Here is a 20,444-nt window from a genome sequence, read left to right on the forward strand (position 1 = left end):
TTTTTTTCGCCTAAATACCTTTCTCCTTCGCCCACCTCTCTCTCTCTCTCCCCCTATCACCCAACTCTCTCCCTCCGCCGCAGCTCCGCTCACTCCCTACTGCCACGCAGTATACTAGTTTTAATGAGGAGCGCACCACGCATCGCGCTTTGCCATGAATAATGCGGGCCTTAAATTTAACAATGGCATGGCAATGTAAATGATGATTAGGAAAGGGGTGAAAATTTAGAGTCTCCCTCCATCCATTTTCAAAAATAAAATGAGATCTCGTCTACAATCTCAACAGTAGAATTACTGAACCATCAGCAACAGAAATGAAGAGATCAACAACGAAGAAGAGCAAAAGCAGCAGCTCTACACTTCAAACAACAACCCCAACTCCTCGGAATCCATTAAAAGATCTCAACACAACCAGGTCAGCTACAAAAACTACTTCTTCTAATGCATGTTCCAGTAGTAATAATAATCGTAGTGTTAGTAGTACTAGTAGTTCTTATTCAATTGAAGCTCCAAAGGGTTGTTTAAGATTCTTTTTATCTAAAAACCAGCCTAAACCCTTTAAATCAACTCCCAAATCTTTAAAACCACCCAAAATGAAGAGAACCCCATCTCTGAATCATTCTGAAAATAGTAAAGATTTAAGCTTTAGTGAATCGCAACATGCCCCACATCCCAAATGGTCATTTGGAAGAATGAGTGATGAAGAAAATAATGACCACACTCCTATGGTGAAGAAAGTGGTAAGTGGGTCTGGAGTAGATAGGAAGAATGTTGATGTAGATGAGAATGCAACTACCCCTCCTGTTGAAGCATCAATATCTCCAGAGATTCAATGTGGGTCTACTTTTACGTCGTCGAAATCTACTTGTTTTGGTGCTGGTCATATTTTATCTGGGGTTACTGACAAGAGGAAATGTAGGCCAAGAGGGATTTTAGCTGTAGAGGGAGAGAAGGATTTAGGATACTTGTTAAAAGATGGTTTTCCTATTGATGATGATGATGATAGTTTTCGAGGGTTTGTTAACAATTCTAGGCTCTCTTTGATCCCTGCACCAATTGAAGCTTCAATGCATTGGATATTGCCGCCGGGTAAAGATGAGAGTGATTATAAGGAGAATGTTGAGGATGGGTCTACTCCATTTCATTCTCCTTCTTCATTATGTTCTTCTGGTCGTGGGCTTTCGTCAGATATGTCTCTATGCAGTGGGAGTACGAGTAACATGGGTAATAGTGGAAGAAGTGCTTGTTTGGTCTCTCCATGTGCAGACCTTGACTTTGAAGGTTTTTTGGGATCTGAAGGTGTGATGTCAAAAGAAAAGAAGGCTTGCCGATTTGAATCGCCATTGAAAAAGATGTCTCCTTCTAGTGGGAAAGACTCTTTGGGCAGTTACAACGTGATTTGTACTCCTCAATCAAATTCGAGCTCCAATGGCTGTGTTGTTGAACTGCCTTGGCTTAAGAATGTGAAAGAAAGTTGGCTTGAATTCGATAGAATGTCAAATATTCATCCGGCAACAAGTTTATCACCCAAGAGTCGAATATCAATGTGGGATCCAGATGATGTTCTGCCACTGCCTGGTTTCAGTTTTCAGTTTACACCGCGGTCCAATGTTATTGATAAAACCCAACCTCAAAAGAACTCTAATGATTGGCCCACGGGTATTTTAAATGCTAGTTGTGGAAACTCTTCACAGTCTGAAATGAGAATATCTTGGAGGGATGGATTAGTAAATCGAATATTCGAGATGGATGATTTAGATTGCTGCCGATTGTTATCCGATGAAGAAGAAGAAGAAGAAGAAAACATTAGTTGTAAACTTGATGAGAATGTGGTTCTGGATCAAAGTTTATCTGATAAAGTTCTGGAAAATGAAGTTGTGTCCGAGCAACCTGAAACTGACAAGCCATTCAACGGAAAGGTTCTTGAAATATCAAGTTCATGTGCAGAGTCTATAAGCACAGAAGGAGGAGGTGAGCTAATTACCTCAAGGGATTCAGGTTGGAATCTGTGCTACGAAAATCATTTGTTTAGAGAGTAAGCCCTCCTTGCACTGCTCCCTTTCCTTTCCACTGTTTCTCTTAAATAGTCCTAGACTAACATAGCTTAGATATTGTGTTTCAAAATCGGAAGATTGAGAATCACCATTTGAAGGTAACCATGTATTTGTTGTCTCTTAGTTCAACATGCATCTGGGTGCAATTCAAACCCCTGAAGTACTTGTATTGTTGTTGTTATTAATTTTTTTGTATGGTAAAGATGCTTGCCTTACTGAAATGCATAAAATTTTCCTAAACCTCTGGAGTTGCAAAGATAATTGTTAGAATAATGCACCAACTATGAAGTGTCATTTCCATGTTCGCATTAGACAAACTAGTACATACAATCCTTGCTTTCTTTTGCACGACAGCTAATGCTTGTCATCCTCAATCAAGAATATCTGTTGAATTGGCACTTAATTTTAGTTTGTACTCATTCTCCATAGCAAGTGCTTATATGATATTTCCACTTATTGTATGTGTATTGTCTCGCTGTAGTTGTAGTTGTAAACCCTATTACCAGAATCGCCAAATTTAACAGTGTTGCTTATGTTATTATGTTTCCCACTTTGAACTTAGGTTAATTGGGTATTCAAGCAATTATTGTATAAAGTGCGTTTGAAACTGTGAAGTTAAACTATGACATATAACAATTCGAGAAAATTAGAATCCCCAATTCCCTCCGCCTCTTCTTTTAGCAGTTAAATGTTAGGCCCACTGGTAGGCCTAGTTGTTAAAGTTGATGATTCTTGTCAGCGCTTATTATGCGATCCTTCTGTTCTAGTTATGTTATGTGTGTTAGTCATTACTGTTATGGTTTGGTGGGTAAGATTTAGCTTTCATAAAAGAAGGAAAAGGGTTGGGGGGTACAAAGTTAACATCAGGAAGGTGGCTGCTTATGCACAGTTGTTAAATATGCAAGATCCCTACTAGCCAGGCACCCTTTATTTCAGCCAATCATATGCATAAACCTTCCATAACAGTTGAAGTAGACTACAAAAGGTGATTCCCGCTTGGTTAACTAATCAGGTCTTCCTTCAAACATATGCGTTTCCTGAACCTGCAACCTTACTCCCCATTTAGATGCTTCATCAGCAGGAAAGTTAGACTCAGCTTCATCGATGCTGAGGTGATCCAGCACTTGACCAGCCTGATATCTTCTCTAATAGTCTAATAATCTATCTGACCCAAAAGCATAAGCAGCTTCCACTGAATCTGTTTCCATGCACACTAGAGTAGTCCATTCTCTGTCAGCGGCCTCTTCAATGCTATCAATAATATGACACTCTGCCATGTACCTTGTAGAAACGCGAATGTTTAGTGGCATCTCCAAATTACTCATGTGATCTCTGGTACACCCTCTGCCAGATTGCCCAGGAATACCCAATGAAGCACCTTGCAGTCGATCTTTACAATACCTGGGTCCGGGGTTGCTTTGTGCAGGATTTAGTCTTTGGTGAAGTTCTGGTCCAGGATTGAGTCCCACCTCCTTAGAGCATTCCCAATGCAATGCAAGCAACTTTTTTTCACCTCTACGTAGGACTATTTTTCTTCTTTGCTACTTTTGTGGTGAAAAACAAGAAAAAGTTGTCTAATGCAGAGATGACTTTAAACTTCAAACGGAATGTTTGATTCCGTTTGAATGTAAAAATCGAAAAAACGCGTCGGACGGAATGAAACATCCCATCTGAAATTAAAAAAAAACCGAATAAATATGTAAGACGGAACGAAACATTCTGTCTGAAAAAAAAATCGAAAAAATTTAAAAAAAAACACACGAGACGGAATAAAATATTCCGTTCGAAACTCACAACTCAGTGAAAATCTCAGTAGCAAGTGCTACTCTTGTTGTGATTTAGTTATAAGTCACCGACTTTATCACTCTTGCATTGGACAAGAATTTTTTAATATTCAAAAGTAAAAACTCTCAATTTTCCTTTATAGTGACTTGCATTGGGAATGCTCTAATTGCGTCTATATCCTATCCATATGTACCCGTTAGAAAAGACACTACCTTACTGTGCTGTCTTATTCAGTTCTACAAAAGCTAAAATTTTGCTCCTCTTCCTCAAAGATAATTCTGTTCCTGTTTTTCCATAAAGCAAGCAAGGTACCTGCTTCTTCTGCAATCCATGTGTCTCAAAACCAAAATGGGACTCCTGTTCTTGAATTTCATGCAAGCTTCAGTGAACTTATGGAAGTCAAAGTTAGTGCTGAACATACTGACCACCACTGCCAAAAGTCCGGCGAAAAAGTTATGTTATCTATGCACCCTTTACTCAGAAAAATCATTTGTGGATATAAGCGAAGGACATGCCACACAAATGTTAGACCTTTTTCTGTTAGTGTCACGTTAGACCTTATTCTAATAACGAAAAACGTTTTTTTCCTTTATTTTTTAATTTGTCTATTTGTTTATTTGTTTACCAGCTAATTGTTGATGGTCAACGGCATTCGAGATCATACTAAATAAAACGTCCATTTAATCTTGCTATAGCTGGTTTCTGGTCATTGTGCTGCGTCTCTCCTTTTGTTAAATACAGAAAATGAAGTGAGGGTAACTGGGTAAGTGTACCTCTTCTTTTTCTTCATAAAGAAGTGAGATCCGATGGATTGCTTGGAAGTCAACCAATAAAATGGGGGATAGGTGTTGCTTCGAAATAATAATGAGGAGATGGTAAGACTTGCACATCTTTTATCTTACTACTTTTAAACGTGTCACCAAGCTTGCAAAATTGGCACAACAAACCACATGATAGCATGATTACTTCACAAGAATCCCTACAGTTCACTTCTTAGTACAAAACAGCAGCTTCAAAAGCAGAACTTTTATCTAGGGAAATATATTAGGCCGGTGTTGTAGGCTATGCAATGATTTTAACACCAACGCGTGCGGCGTGCCACTGCAATAGGTCCATCAAAATTTTTACGTCTAACCATATCCTAGTATCCTACAGCCAGACACCACTAATCTAAGTATCTAACCAACATTTTGCTCAAAAAGATTTGACGACTAATTTGAAGCATATTTATTTTCATTATCCCATGAACTCTAATGGGACATCGAAAGATTGGTCTCTCTATTGGACGACTAAGAAATCAATGTAGGTGAACTGTGACTATTTCCACTAAATCTTAGTACTCACAACATTGTTGCTGATGTGCAAGCTTTTGGGCAAATACTGACGAGCACAAAACCGTGAACCCCTTCAAGAGTAGATAATAATGGGGATCATCCCTAAATAACCCAAGTTTATATCCTAAATCCGTTTTGCTGTGTCTTTTTTAGGTTACTAGAGGAAAATTTTGGATTTTCTATGAGAAAGCGAATTTCATGGGATTGTGGTCCAATTCACTTGTATCAATGGACATTTTTCGTGCGGATTTTTTACCACGTTGTGTCAACTTATGTACCAAAACTAATAAATTCATTATTAATACGGTGGTCTGTCGCTCTAATGTGTTTTCCTGCTAACATGCTGCCGTGTGCATAACTGCCACTTCCGTAATTCAATTCACTACTACTCTTTTCACAAACCAAATATAGCATTGCTTTAAGAAATGAATGATATGTTCTGAGTTCTGACACGTACAGTGAAAGAATCACTAGCAATTGATATATCTGTCATAGAGTCATAGAAATATAAAATTATAAATTCAAGAAGCAGCGTAACTCGGGATATTACCGATATATTCCGATAAAAATAATGAGAATATCAAAGTGAAGATAAAAACAAAAAGCAAGAAAACCTTTGATTTCCATTTTCCAAATACCAAGCCAAGAAGAAGGAAAAAAAGAGGAGCTGAGGCTCCATTTCAAAACAATGTCAAATAATGTCTGGAAAGTTGGTGCTTGGGCAGCTGACTCCGAACAAGCCGAAGCCGAAGAACGTGAACGTGAACGCCTCTCTGCAAACCCAACAACGGCTTTCCCAAGTCTAACAGAAGCCGCCGCTGTAACAAAACCAAAGAAGAAAAAAGGACAAACCATGAATCTACAACAATTTAACAACATGGGTAGTAGTAATGATTTTTCAATGGAAAGTAACAAATGGATTACCCCTGATAAAATGCTTAGGTTACCCACTGGTCCAAAAGAGAGGTCAGCTCAAGAAATGGAGTTTAAGTCTTATGGGCCTAGTGCTAGTGCTAGTGAGGGTTCATGGGGTGGTGCTGGTGGTTATGACCACGATGACGAAAGAAGGCCCCCGTCTAGGGCTGATGAGGTGGATAATTGGGCTATAGGGAAGAAACCTATTTCTAGGATGGATTATAGTGGAAGACAAGAAGGGAAGTATAGTTCACTTGGTAGTGGTGGGTCTAGAGCTGATGAGGTGGATAATTGGGCTTTAGGTAAGAAACCTATTGTGGTGAGACCCTCCTCGAGTTTTAGGGATACAGCTGGTATGGAATCTGATAGATGGGTTAGGGGTTTGGCACCACCATTACCTAGGGATGGAGGAGATCATCGCGAGAGGACTAGGTTGGTTTTAGATAAACCGAGTGGTGTGTTGAATGATAATGTGAAGGTGACTGCTGCTGCTTCTAGTAGGCCTAGTCCATTTGGTGTAGCTCGTCCGAGGGAGGATGTTCTTGCTGAAAAAGGTTTAGATTGGAAGAAGTTGGATTCTGATATTGAGGCTAGGAAGAATGTTAGTAGTAGGCCAACTAGTTCTCATTCTGGTAGGCCTGAAAGTGCACATTCAAACCGGCCTGAAAGTCCCGCACCTCAGGGTTTGGAAGGGATACCGAAGGCTAGGCCGAAGGTGAATCCCTTTGGGGATGCCAAGCCTCGAGAAATCTTGCTACAAGAGAAAGGGAAGGATTGGCGAAAGATGGATCTTGAGTTGGAGCATCGCGGTGTTGACAGGTTTGCGTTTTGCTCCTTATTGTTGTTTATTCTGTAGGTTAAGTGTTGGTTTGGTATTGTATACATCTGGTTCCATTATTACCACTTGTGGCCTTTATCATTGAAGGCGATTATTTGTGTGTTGGGACGTTATTTCTCATGTGTTAATCTATTTTTGCTGGTCACATTATGAATGTATACCACAGTCAGCATTTTATATAACAGTACAGTGTCTCTTGATAACAAATAAGGCCACAAGTTTTGAAATAGTTTTTAAGATTCTTCAAGAGCTTTCCATTGGTTATCATAGGTACAACATCTTACTTAATTTTAGTATTTTTATGGAGCTTTTTTTTTTGCTCAGTAGAGTAAAATTTCATTAGTCAAGGAGAAGTAGGCTGAGGAGGCCTACATTACAAGAGAAACTTTATGAATCTTGGAAGGTGTATAACTACTGATACTGCATTGCGTAAGTGTTTTGAATCTTTTCTTTTATTTTAAATGGTTTATCATTGTAAGAGAACTTCAGGTGCTTTATGAAATGAAACTTTGGATGTCATAGGAGTGGATTGTGACGGTGTTTTGTAAAAATAACTTTTGTTGACAACATATACATAAGTTGCCAAAGGCCTGATTGTCTGCGTAGATTGGACGTGTGGACTTTTGACAGGGCACTACTCTGACCAGTTGAATTACAATCCCATGGAATTATTATTGTAGCACACGTTGTTTTATCTTACTTTTGATATCAACTTATTAGTGGTAGTTTTGATATTTTCTTATTGTATTTAACATCATTTTTACGATAAAAAAAAAAGATTCAACCTTATTTTTATGCATATTTTATTTCCAAGAAAATTGTTACCATTATAGTATAATAGTCTTCCCTTCACAGGATGCTAACACTCAAAATCTCCTGACCCATTTTACTCACCTCCGTTAGACATTGTGTAACATTTCTAAAGCCATCTAAATGTGTCAGGCAGTATATGCCATCTGCCTTCAGGCATTAACAACATGACGTGTGTAATCGTGTGTTCTTTGGTGTGATTGCCTAATTTGTATTCTGATTGCAGGGGTGTTGGTCAATAATAATGTTGTTATTGTGTGCTGTGTGTTGATGGTGGTCTTCTAGTTTAATTATTTGGATGAGATAGCAAACCATTTGAATGATAACAAAATCTTACATTTTCCTAGTTTCGTGATTAGCTAAGATATTTTACTGTTTCAAACAACATTCTTGTTTGTTATGCATCTTCATATCTCTTGGAAATGATGTATTCTTATGTTCCTCTATATATAGATTGATGCTCTTCAATATGTTTGTGTTTACTTCAGATTGCTATTGTTCTCTTTGCATTGTATTATACTTAATGCAAATCTTATTAATATGAGAACTGCATTGAAATGTTTAAGATGCATCCAGGAGTAACCGATGACACTCATAAATACTTTATATGATGAGGAACTTGCTTTGGTGTGAAATCTCGTTTCAATTCACTAACAACTATTGCATCTCTACTCCCTCAGAACCTTTTCTACCGAGCCTTCACTTTCATAATTCAATTTGTCATTAAGTTTACTTGACCGGTCAAAAATTGAATTTTGAAAGCCAAAGCTTCTGGGTTCCCTTATCTTTGTTATCTTGATTGACAAAAGAGCAACTGGCCCAGTTTCTGTTTGTTTCAAGAAGTACGTGGTAAATACTCTTAAGGTACCTTTGAAATATAGAAAATATGCTGTTTTCCGTGAAGATGGTCCCTGTGTTGACCTGTTTCACCAGTTGGTTTTTTCTATGTGCATTTGCTTCATGTACATCCATGACAGGTCAAAGCATTTGAACTTTCCTAATTTCTATGTTTTCCAAGTAGTACTTGGTAAAATTTTTTGTGAAGAACTTTTGAGATGTCAGAAATATTCTGTTTTTTTTTTTTTTAATGAGGGCTTTAATGGGTAGTTAAATCGCTACTCGGTCGCTACTTGATGGAGGTGCGAGTAGCAAGTAGGTCTACTCGATGGGGGATTAATCGGGATTACTCGGCGATTTTTTAAACCGCTACTTTCGGTGGAGGGCGAGTAGCGAAGTAGGTCTACTCGGTCGGGATTAATCGGGATTACTCGAGATGTCTTCATTTTTATATGTTTATATGTAGCATGTACATGTATTTGGGCAATGTGGCATACAACATTGTACAAAATTTTTGCTATCAATATGCTATAGAAATGTTGACATTGTCCATAGTTATTTGACTACTAAAGTTTCAGTCAATATCATTGTTTTTTCAATCTTTTATTTTCTTTAACTTGTCATAGTTACAAATGCAAAACATGGGTCACACATTTTTTTTTATTTTTTTTATATTAAGTTGTCATCAAGTATTCAAGTGGGTTCTCAAAAATCATAATACACCACATAGTGTTCACTGAACATATTTTGTGAAGATTATCGGGGAAAAAAAAATCGACGTTTGCATTTGTAAAGAGAGTGGAGAGTCGAGATTGGAGAGGAGAAGAGAGTGGAGAGTCGAGATTGGAGAGGAGAAGAGAGTGGAGAGTGGGCGAGTGGCAGACTGGAGAGGAGAAGAGAAAGAAAAAAAAAAAAAAAAAACGTAGAGAAGAAGAGACTGGAGAGAGTGAGAGACAGAGAGAAAAAGAAAAAAAGAAAGTGGAGAAAAAGAAAAAAACGTATTTGGAATTAGAGCTTGTTTTCACGGCTGGAATTGGAGAGAGGCTAGAGAAGAGGTTGGAATTGGAGCTTGTTTTCGCGGTTGGAGAAAAGCCCTAACTTGATTTCGCGGTTAGAAAAAAGAAAAATCTTGGTTTTCTTTTATATACCGATTTATGGTGAGTAACTTCGCCCGATTCGATTCCTCATAAATCGGCAACTTCGGCCGACACTCGGCGATTTTGAACCCGATCACTTACGGGGAGTAATTGGTTGGTCGGGTCGGCTAGGTACCGAAAGTAGCGATTCCCCATCGAAAGTACTCGTCCGTACTCGCCCGATTTAATAGCACAGGCCTTAAGGAATTGTTTAACCAGTTGGTGTTTCCCATGTGCTCAATTTCAGTTTGTCACTTCTTAATGGAAACACCTGAATCACACAGAGAAACAATGGGTACATTAAATTAGAGGATGTTCAGGATTTGGGCTTTTTTGAATGTGATGATGTCTGGTCTTGTCAGAACATTTTCTTTGAAGATGATGATTGCTTCTTAGCAGACTGGAGTTCCTAATGTTAATATGTTCCTCCTTGGGATTGTAGCCTTGTGATCATAACTAATCTAAAGTTTTATTGGATTATGAGTCATTTTCCTGAGTCATATCTCATATGTCATATACTGATATCTCATTTTTGTGCACTGCAATGCTCATAAAATTTATGGAGACCAGTCAATTGGTTCTATTTGTATATGGTTCAAGGTGTTCAGTAATGTTTATATCAAAATTAAGTTCATTGATTTGAATGTCTAAGCTCAAGAAATGTTTCAGGCCTGAGACTATGGAAGAAAAGTTACTCAAAAAGAAGAAATAGACCATCTGAAGAAGGAACTAGAGAATGATGGCGTGGTAAATGCTAATGTGGAGCCTATTCATGGTACTATTGTAGAGCAAGCTGGTTTGAGTGAGCTACTACTTAGCAAAGAAAAGGATCTAGAGCTTCTGATCTGTGAGTTGGATGACAAAGTTCGCTTTGGTGAGAAAGCTTCCGGAAGGCCTGGTTCTGGGGCGGGCAGAATTGTAAGCTTTCCTGACAGACCACCTTCTCAGTCGGGCAGGTCAGATGAGTACAGAAATGTGGAGTACATGGTCAGGTCTCAATCACGCGGCGTGGGAAATATTGAGTACATGGACAGGCCTCAATCACATGGGACAGGAAATGCTGAGTACATGGACAGGCCTCAATCCGTGGAACAGGAAATGCTGAGTACATTGATAGGCCTCGATCCGCGGGACGGAAATGCGTGGACCAGACCTGTAGATGATAGAAGAGGTTTCCAGGGTGGCAGAGAAAGAGGATTTCTCAGCAGCAGGGAGGACAGGTGCGACATTATAACTTTCTGAGTCTGTATTATTGCTTCCGTTTTTTATTTTGATCGGGATTTAAGCAAAAAAAAAAAATCAAAGGTGAAAAGAAGAGTGATTGTGTTGATTTTGCTTACATAAGCATCCAAGTTTGGTGGATTTCTGAAACAAAAGAGAACAGTTCTTTGGGTTTTGTTACACGAAAAATCTTTATATCAGTGATCTTAGGTTGCATCTCAGTTTGAAGTTGCACACATGCGACATTATATATATATATATATATATATATATATATATATATATATATATAATTGTAACACTGCCTCTTCTGTGAAAGCTGTGGCTATTGATAAAATAATAGTCCCACTGATTGATGGTAGACCTGCTGAACTATATTCCTGACCTTCTATTGTTGAAGTTGGGATTTAGCATATGAAGTGAAAAGGATGATATCTCTGTCTGGTCCTGTTTTTTCTGGGTCCTTGATGCATACTACGTACAACATCAAAAAGGAAAAAATTGTCTTTAGTGTAAATTCAAAGCATGTCCAAATGCTGATAATACCTCTGTCATTTTATTTTTGCAGGCCAGGGTCGAGGGAGGGTTGGTGAAGCTTTTGCGCGGCTGAATGGGTTTTACTTTTCTTTTTGATGCCAGAACAGAATGGCATTAGGTTTATTTCTGGTTTGTTTTCACTAATTGTCACGCTTGACTAACAGTGTAGAATTGCCATTTTTTGCATGTTGAGGCAAGCAGCCTGTATTGTTTTGGAGACTAGACTCTTAACGTATGTTATTGTTGACATTAAGACATGTTTCCTCCTCTGTTGCAGAATTCTGTACATTACTCTTGGGAAACTCATCTCGTGTTTATTGTGGGGGTTGGGTTTGGTTCCCATTTGTCTATCCTGATAAAACTGAATGTTCGCTTTCATGATTTTGGTAGTTAGTTCTGTGGAAAGTGTCAGAGTAGCAATTTCCCCTAATGGTTGTGCATTTTGTGAATTCCCCACTGCTTAATGGTTGAATATTTTTGTCAATTTCTCACTACGTCTTGAGCTGTTTCAGCTGAAAGCAGGTTGGGGCTACTTGTATTTGAGGTGCAGAACTATCTAATCTGAAGTACTAGTAATTTTACATTTAGCACATTTGAAATTTTGGATGCATGCACCCAAAGGAAAAAGAAAGTTGCCAAATGTGAGAGCGCGATCGCGATACCGAGGTTGTGCTTGGATTCAGGGATATAAGTTCCGGGAAATAGGAGATAAAACATTATAGAAAGAGTATGTGAAGTATATAAAGATGTACGTGGTCATGTACTCATGTTTGTAGAAGACTACTTTCTTTAGTATCCGGGAAAGGTGGCTATATGCAGCTTTATCTTCATATGCTCTCAATCTCTTCTTTGTAATCTCTCTCTCCATTTTATCTCGTTACTCCTATGTTATCTACTTCATGAGCATTTGGATTCCAAGGATAAGCTCTTTTTGCAGTTCCAGCGCCAGTAATAACCAGTTTTGCCTCCTAAATGGTACATCTCCCTTCAGCCAGCTCTTACAAAAACAAAATTCAAAATCTCATAAATTGGAGTTCACCAAAATTTATATATCATCTGACATGTTTCCGTCTGACACATGCTAGTTCAGTACATTTTAGTTTCGCGAAGAAAAAAAAAAAAAAAAAGTACCTTTCTCTGTTTCATGCTTCACTACACTTCTGTGCGATTTTCGTTTGTGTGTGGCTCTGCTTGTTCGGCTACATGGACTAAAATGTTAACAGACTGTTGATTGAGTGCGCAGACACCAGACCAGTAGTCCTGTAAAGTAAATACGGCTAGAGGGCTAATCATTACCATATTGTAAGTTGGTCTTCTTTTGAAGATATGTTCAGAAAAGTTCGGCTTCGGTTGTAGGTAGAAATGGGATTCAAACTTCGCGTGTCGACAACAGGTTTCGAAGTCACGGTTGATGAATCTCTTTCTGACTTTTTTTAGGAGCTAGAATTGTAGAGAAAGCACAAAGCAGGATTGCTTGACCTGCTGAGAGGCTTTAGCCAATAATGGGCCTGAAGTGGCCATAGTAATGATACGTTATTCTTATTCAGTTATTCCTCAGCTATTGCGTGGAAGTTTCATTTGTAAGCGTAGAACAAACTCTTTTTTTCCTTGAAAGAAAGTGGCTTTGGTAAACTGTTTGAAAGCGTTGTTTGGAATGTGGATAAGAAGGTATTAAGTATGAACTGGTGTTGTTTGTTTGTGCCAAGTACGAGGTTGAGAACGATTGATTGTGGCCTAAGAAAGAAAGGCAGCCACAAGGCTGTAGTTTGTGAAAATTGAAAAGGATTGATAATTTTTTCGCTTTCAAGAAAGGAACTACGTGATAATGGGAAGTGGAGCCGAGACCTCATTTGACACACACACCGCTCTAAAAGTACTGTCTAATTGCTTCCCCTCTCTATGAATTCTCAACATGGAAGTTGGGATGGTAAGCGAGTTTTCGAATTATATACCGCAACAGTTTGGTGGCTTGTTATCTTCACACGAGCACTCATCAATGAATGGGGAACTCCTTCGGAGTAGCCAAAAGAAAAAGAGAGCGAGGATCAAGGACCTGGTCTTGGGATAAAACTGGCTCTTTCTCGGTTAGATCCTCCAATCAAAATATCAGGTGGAGAAAGACTTGCTCAATAGTTTTCTTCCGAAGTTGGATCTCTTTTCCTGCGTCGACAACATGCAAACTCGAGGGATAAACATAATTGTTTGTTATGTGGCCTTGAGGAGGCAATTTTGCATCTTTTGCTTAAATGTCGGGTGGCAGTTCAGGTGTTCGATACTCTTAAAGCCAATATATCTTCTTTTCTCCATGCATCTAGCTCACGTTCGACAGCTTGGAGTACTTGTTAAGCGTGTGGCCGGAGCTGGTGGTATTTTCTTTAAAAAATTGGTTTGGCCTTTTGAATTGAAAAATGACACCATACACAACAGTGTAGTGTGAGAAAAAAACGAGTAACGTGATTTTGAGTCATAAGCTTTCTCACAGGATAAAGTGCTCAATGAAGTTAATTAAGGCGTGCATTTTGTATCAGATGGATAAGGGCTTTGAGTAAAAGGTACTAGGATAACTAATTAGGAGATAAGAAAAGTAATTGATCAATCTACTTTGGAAGATGGCCACTGATAGGAATGGTATAGCGGCAAGGAAATCTGAATCTACTTGGGAAACTGAGCACCTGACTGTGTCAACTTGTACGTAGGTACTGTCATGTGACTCTCAAATTCTTCTCAATGGAGAAGTAGAGGAATTTCAGAGTTTATGCACCATTTTCAAATGATGTACGGTCATTAAAGGGACTACCCTTAGATTGCTCGGTGTGCCTTCACACTGTTGTATTCTAAGGTAAGGATCGGATCTCCCTGTCAACCAGACACTCACTCATCCTCTGTGACCAAAAAATTGAAATAAATATAGATATGTTAATGTTCGCACAAATTCCAAATATGGAGATGAGATCTCCAATCACACAGTATGTAGCTCTCCAGCTCTAGTTTTAACAAAACGTGGATGGTCGTATCAGCTGTGATTTGGGCAACATTTATCTGATTCTCCCACTAGGGAAACATAAATTTAGGACAGTTGATTTAATTTACAATCACCTAGTAGGGAATATCGCCGAGAGCCTGAATTATCGATTTGTATTATAATGATAAACTCTTTAAGAGAACACAAACTCCTCTGTTTGCCTGTATTTTATTTTCATTTCAGAATAAGCATCGGCTTAGGTTAATTACCTCCTCCTATATGAAACTGTAGCATGATTCATTGCAAGGATGCAGAGAATAATATAAATATTTACCCAAATGGTAGTCTCGTGGAACATTTTCGTTAAGATAATGGTTGGCAAAGATTAGCTCTTCCCCTAATATTACCATTTACAGTGAAAGGGATCTCTGTTCTAGTAACAAAGTATGGCCTGACGTTGTTCCACAGGACTACTCCTGGGGCTGGATGCCTGGATGGATCAAGTGTAGCTTCCTTCCTTGCTAACCGTTTGGCTTCATGCCATGTATGAGTACCTAATAATCCTTCATTCCTATAACTTTTTAATTTCTCGTAGCCATCTTGCTTCCAGCTACCAAGGCATGACATACCCTACAAAAGCTTGAACTGCTAGCTACTTGTGATTCAGGTTCAAGACATACATACACCAAGTTCAAGACATACTTGTGATTCAGCTTTCTCAATGTACACCAGGAACTATAGCCATGCATTCAGTTCTGAAATCAGTCCATGAGTCCTGGTTCTCCAAATTAAGCCTGCTCCGGCCACTCCTACCAGGGTGATATAAAAGTTTTTCAGTGGTGTGGTTGGATAATGAGAATGATGTACATGTGTCGCACTATGGGTGAGTGCGAGATGTTGGACTTGGGCCCTAAGTACTTGATAAGTGCTACTAGATCTAGTTCGAGTTGCACTACGAGAGTGCAACCACTCCCTACATATTAGGTGCAGAAATTTAAAGAAATATTCCACGTAAATGACTCTTCTTTATTCAATTCTCTCATATTTCACTATCATTGTTAGTAGCTTTTAGGAGGGTTTTAAGGTTTGAAAACCTAGACAATAATTCTAATAACTGTGGTGACGAGAGACGTATCTTTAATCTCAGACGATCCCACTTCCGGTTGTAAGTTCTTGTTTTCACAAAACTTGACTGGTCATAAGAAAAAACTAAAGGCTACATAAACTAGAGAAAACTTGGTGTGTATAAGCTTGGTTTCTTGTACTTAATTGGGTGTGTGTCATACCTGAGCTTGGGCTATACAACACATGTATTGGCTCTATATATGGAAAGCTATTAAGCTAAGTAGAGACTAAACAGTAAAGAATTAAGTTTGCTTAGGAATGATCATAAGTAGTGTTAAGATGGACCTGCAGTGCTCTGTTTCAATGTAGCATATACAGGTTGAGGACCTTACTCATTTTTGCATAGATTGCACCCCCAAGCCATAAAACGGTTGTGTTGACTCAGATTGCCCAAGTCCGTGGTCTGCCCATGAATGCATGGGCTAACTGATTACAAGGCGATAGGAGTGCATGGCTTTGGCCTTTGGGGAGGGTTGATTCTAATCTCTTGTAGCCCATCTGTAATGTACTAGTTCTGTATATATGTAGCCATGTACGATTGATTGGTATTGGCATCTCCGTTATATGAATTCCGCTTTATATGAACTCTAAATGAATTCCACCACCAAAAGTGGATTTATAAAATGAATTAAGGGCTGATTTTTGGTAAAAATAGTCATATCATAATAGAGAATCTCCCTACAAAAAATCAGTCCAAACGAAAATGTTTAACCTTGTCAAAAGTGGTTTTGAAATTTGAAAAATCTGGGCCGTTGGATAATTTTATAACATTGTAAGCTAATTTTGATACGTCTAGACATCTTCATATGTGCTTATTTTTTCTAAAAATGATATATATTGTGGGGATATATATTGTGGGGAGAACATTTCCTCCAAAAATCAGTTTATAATTCATATATTGTTTTTCATGGTGGAGTTTTTTTGAAATTCGTATAAGTGGAGTTCTTATAACAGCAGGTTGACCTATTAATAAAACATTTTTAGTTGATAAAAAAAACGAAACTAGGAATAAAGTCGTATAAAATATTTGATGTGTTTATTCAACAATAGTCATTTGAAATTGGTTGTGAAGACCCTAACTCGATACAACACTCAATCTTTCAATTTTTGAGCCTTCCACAAATTTTCTAATAAATATTTTGAATTATTTGCCCCCACTCCTCAATAATAATACTATATTTTTTGCCACTCAATAATAAGGGTGTGAGATAAGAGTGGCACTCTTATTTTGCAACTCTTATCTCACACTCCTCTTGGTGCCTCAGATCATCCTGAGATCATCAGATCTAATTCTGATAAAAATCGTGAAATTTTAAAATTTCAAACTATTTCAGAAACTAAAATAGAAAAAACGCGAAATTTCATGTCTGAGTAGGAAAGTTAACTCTCTGGAACCCTCACCCTCCAGCAAATCGTTGGTGTAAATTGTGTGTAGTTAATCTTGGACAGAATTATTTTACAGGTTTGATACCACGAGGAATGGGACTGTGTAGAAATCTTTCATTTTTGGATCTGAGTTCAAATCTTTTGCTTGGATCTGCCAGTTCCATGTATGGTTTACTTCAACGTGAGTCGCAATCCGTTATCTGGTCATTTACCAAGATTTCCAATGACTAGTTGCACTAGCAGCAGTATGATATCTTCATATAGTCAAGATGGTAACTTCGTTGAGAAGCAATATATAGGGGGTGTTTTTCTTCGGAATTACCCTCCGATGGGGAATTTGTAGTGACAGACCCTTTACATGTAATTGGTAATGGTGATCTGAATATTTTTTTTATTGGTAATGGTAATGATTTCAAAAGAATGTATTCCTTTACATGTTAGATAACATGTTGTAATAATCAAACATATTCGATCCGTTTTCAGTATAGCTTATTTGTAAATGAGCTCTTTGACAATGTTTTCCTTTTGACTTTTAGTACTATATCTTCAATTAACAGAAATGTAAGTTCTCACTAGAATATCAAGCTTTCTGAGCTCGTAACAAGCTTCTTTAATGGTTACCTTAAATCTATGGTAGTGGTCGACTGTTGTATCTGCATTACTGAAGTCCATGATTCGACCTGTCAGAATGATGAAAGTGAGATCAATACGTGGAGTCTTCGTCTAATATTGACAACTTTATGTTTCTGCAGCTCTTAAAGTTCATACCAGGGCGCCGAGTGAAAGTATCCCATATACTATCTCCTTTGTTTCCTTCATTTACAGCTCCTTCAAACTACCACCAGCATTCAAAAACTTATGTTCAGGCAACGAATACTCAGAGTCAGAGTAAGAGTACTAAAACAGTAAAAATGTACCTGGTAAGCGCGCTGATGAAGCAGTTCCAAATGTAAAACCATTTGGAAAACCTCCTCTACTGATTACCTCCGTGTTTACAACTAGTCCAATTATACATGAGAGGATTAGAATAATCCCCATAATGTGAATACTGAAATTGAATGAAAACTTCAGAAAGTTGTATTTGTTTTATAGCAGGTACGTTTTAATTGCAATGGTGAAAAAAAATAGGCTGGGAAGAAGGAATGAGCACTCTTCCTCTTTTCTCATTTGGAGTATTATCTAATCTTACTTTAATTTGTGCACACAACAGAGGCGGCGGATTATCTAATCTTACTTTAATTTGTAAGCCAAAAGGAATACTATCATGCTTTCAGTATATCAGGAAATTGCATGCTATTAAACTACCAGTTGTCGCATATTTTTTATGCCATGGTGTGCTTCATATAAATCTTTTATCTGATCGTTGTCTCTTTTGGGCCATGAGCTCATTACCTGACGAGCTCCTTATATTAGCGTCCCCTTAGAATCAATTACTCAAAATTTAGTTGATTTTGGTCAGGCTTAAAGTTGGTAGAAGGTTAAGCTATCCCAAAATTTTAGTAGTAGAAAGGTAGCTTCCAGGCGTAATAAAAACTAAACTACATTGTCAAATGGTTTTGGCTCCTACATCTTTTAATATTAATAGTCAATAGACAGGGATTAGGTTCTGGTTTCAAGTAGCACTCAGGTAAAGGGGGTCGATGTGACGATGTCAACCTACCAACATTTCTCTCAGTCCACAAAGCACGTAGTTTTTCAGGCCAGAATTTATAGCGTTGGATCATAGATGAACGCTCTTGTAGTTGCTTCAGCAAGTGAAGCAAGATGATTTATCCAGGAAAAACTACGCCAATTCATATGAAAGATGGTTTTCTCCCTCCAACACCGAAATACGTATGAAAGACATCAACAGCAAAATTGGGTCTATCGGAAATTCCTCCATTCTCCTTGTCCTGCATTTACAAGAAAGAAGGCATCCAACACCAAGAACGTCATTTACTCTAGAATTCAAAACTTTCAGGAGCTAAAACATTAATTAATAGGTACCTGACAATCAATGATAAATCTTGCAAGTTCGTTCTTGTCTATCCAATTATGGTAAGCCTAGAAAGAAAAAAGATGGATCATTAATGTAAAGGTGGGTTTTGGTTTTCCTTGATGATTGCGTGGGATGAGGGAAGAGAGTTGAGATCTTTTGGAGGGACCGAGTTCGCTTGTGAGCGAGCTGCCTACGTATCCTCTTTTGGTTTTCCTTTTCTGGGGGAGAGAGGAATCAGGTCCGACGTAGTTCAAACAGGTGGTATTTATAGGCTTAAGAAAATGTCAATCTGCAGGACACGCGTGTGTCTCTTTGTACGATGTAAAGGTGGAGATCGTGAATGAGTGTTGGGCTAGTTATATTATAAGTCGTGTGTCTTTGATTGGGAGTTGGCGCGGTCGCCCTTATTTCCCGGTGAGAAGGATCAATAAGATTTTGGTAATGATTACCCCGGTGGTGACCTTATTAGCGGTTACGTCTTTGGCCATGTGTTCGTCAGAGAGCCATCTTTGTTTATACCACCTACCGAAAGGAGCTACTCACTGATCGGTCTTGGAGGTCGATGTCCCGAAGTTAAGCTTAAAATTTGCGCACACGCGTGTTCACAAAAGAACGCGCCGCGAAGTCGGTCTTGGAGGTCGATGTCACGAAGTTCGCCGCATTACATGCGTGTTCACAAGGGAACTGCTCACAGGTCGGTCTTGGAGGTCGCCTTATGCTATACGCGTGTATGATAACCTTATGAGGATATCACTCCCCTACACAGCCCCCTCTCAGTAGAGTGTTTATGTTACGGGAAACGTTCTGCTGAGAGAGAAAAATAAAATGGAAGAACGTGTGGAGCATGAGCGATCTGGGGTGGACGATTCGACTGGGATGGTGCAACTTTTGAATCATGTGGCCTGATAATTTGGCGGAAAAGGGAAGCTGTGGCGTGATATGCACGTGACATGATCGTAGCAGTTGAGGAAGAAACGTGTCAGCGCGTTATACGGAACTGCTGAAAAGACAGTATCTTGGAACACGTGTGTGGGCTAGAGCATAGGCTGTAATCATAACTTCTTGGTAACTGAACGGGCGGTTTATACAAAATCAAATTTGGGAGAATCACAAAAGGTATTTTGTGTTTGCTTCTTCCTAAAAACGCTAGGGTTCCTCGGTGAGTGCTTCACCGCTATTATCTTTCCATTTTCTCTTTGCATTCCTCTCATTGAAGTGCGATTTGTTAAATACGTAGGTCATTGTAAGGTTGTAGGGTTTACGCGTGCGTAATTGATAAAAAAGACTCGTTATAATGTCTGATTCTGATGATACTCGATCAGAAGAAGTTCGGGAGATATCGTTAAGTTGCGGAGAGTATGAGGACGAAGAAGCAGTAAGTGCTGGAGTTGAGTCTGAGTTGGATGAGGAAGCTAGGGTAGATGAGGGTAATACCCGATCTAGGTCAGAAGGTGGCGTGGCTAGTACGTCAGGTCGAGGGGAGATGTCGTCATCAAGTGATGTGCCCCTTAGAAGTGTAAACCGTC

General features: G+C 38.7%; 2 protein-coding genes and 2 long non-coding RNA genes across 4 annotated transcripts; 2 read left to right on the forward strand and 2 right to left on the reverse strand.

The window, feature by feature from the left end:
- The first annotated feature begins 217 nt into the window (after positions 1–217).
- Positions 218–2,335, forward strand: LOC147494116 (GPI-anchored adhesin-like protein). Its single transcript, XM_086566376.1, has one exon. The coding sequence runs from the start codon at positions 315–317 to the stop codon at positions 2,037–2,039; it is 1,725 nt and encodes a 574-aa protein (XP_086422502.1). The 5' UTR covers positions 218–314; the 3' UTR covers positions 2,040–2,335.
- A 3,442-nt stretch (positions 2,336–5,777) lies between these two features.
- Positions 5,778–11,736, forward strand: LOC147494117 (eukaryotic translation initiation factor 4B2-like). Its single transcript, XM_086566377.1, is given in 4 exon segments — positions 5,778–6,907; positions 10,379–10,406; positions 10,409–10,929; positions 11,499–11,736. Coding segments are annotated over 4 exon segments (1,620 nt in total). The 5' UTR covers positions 5,778–5,861; the 3' UTR covers positions 11,524–11,736.
- Positions 11,737–12,012: 276 nt separating this feature from the next.
- On the reverse strand, positions 12,013–12,977 carry LOC147494118 (uncharacterized). Its single transcript, XR_015198934.1, has 2 exons — positions 12,599–12,977; positions 12,013–12,464 (listed from the first exon to the last, which is right to left on the reverse strand). It is a non-coding gene; the product is annotated as an uncharacterized LOC147494118 (long non-coding RNA).
- A 3,936-nt stretch (positions 12,978–16,913) lies between these two features.
- On the reverse strand, positions 16,914–18,146 carry LOC147494119 (uncharacterized). Its single transcript, XR_015199644.1, has 3 exons — positions 17,858–18,146; positions 17,709–17,775; positions 16,914–17,620 (listed from the first exon to the last, which is right to left on the reverse strand). It is a non-coding gene; the product is annotated as an uncharacterized LOC147494119 (long non-coding RNA).
- Positions 18,147–20,444: the final 2,298 nt, after the last annotated feature.

This window comes from Coptis chinensis, chromosome 6, assembly GCF_015680905.1.
Source record: "Coptis chinensis isolate HL-2020 chromosome 6, ASM1568090v1, whole genome shotgun sequence".
NCBI lineage: Eukaryota > Viridiplantae > Streptophyta > Magnoliopsida > Ranunculales > Ranunculaceae > Coptis > Coptis chinensis.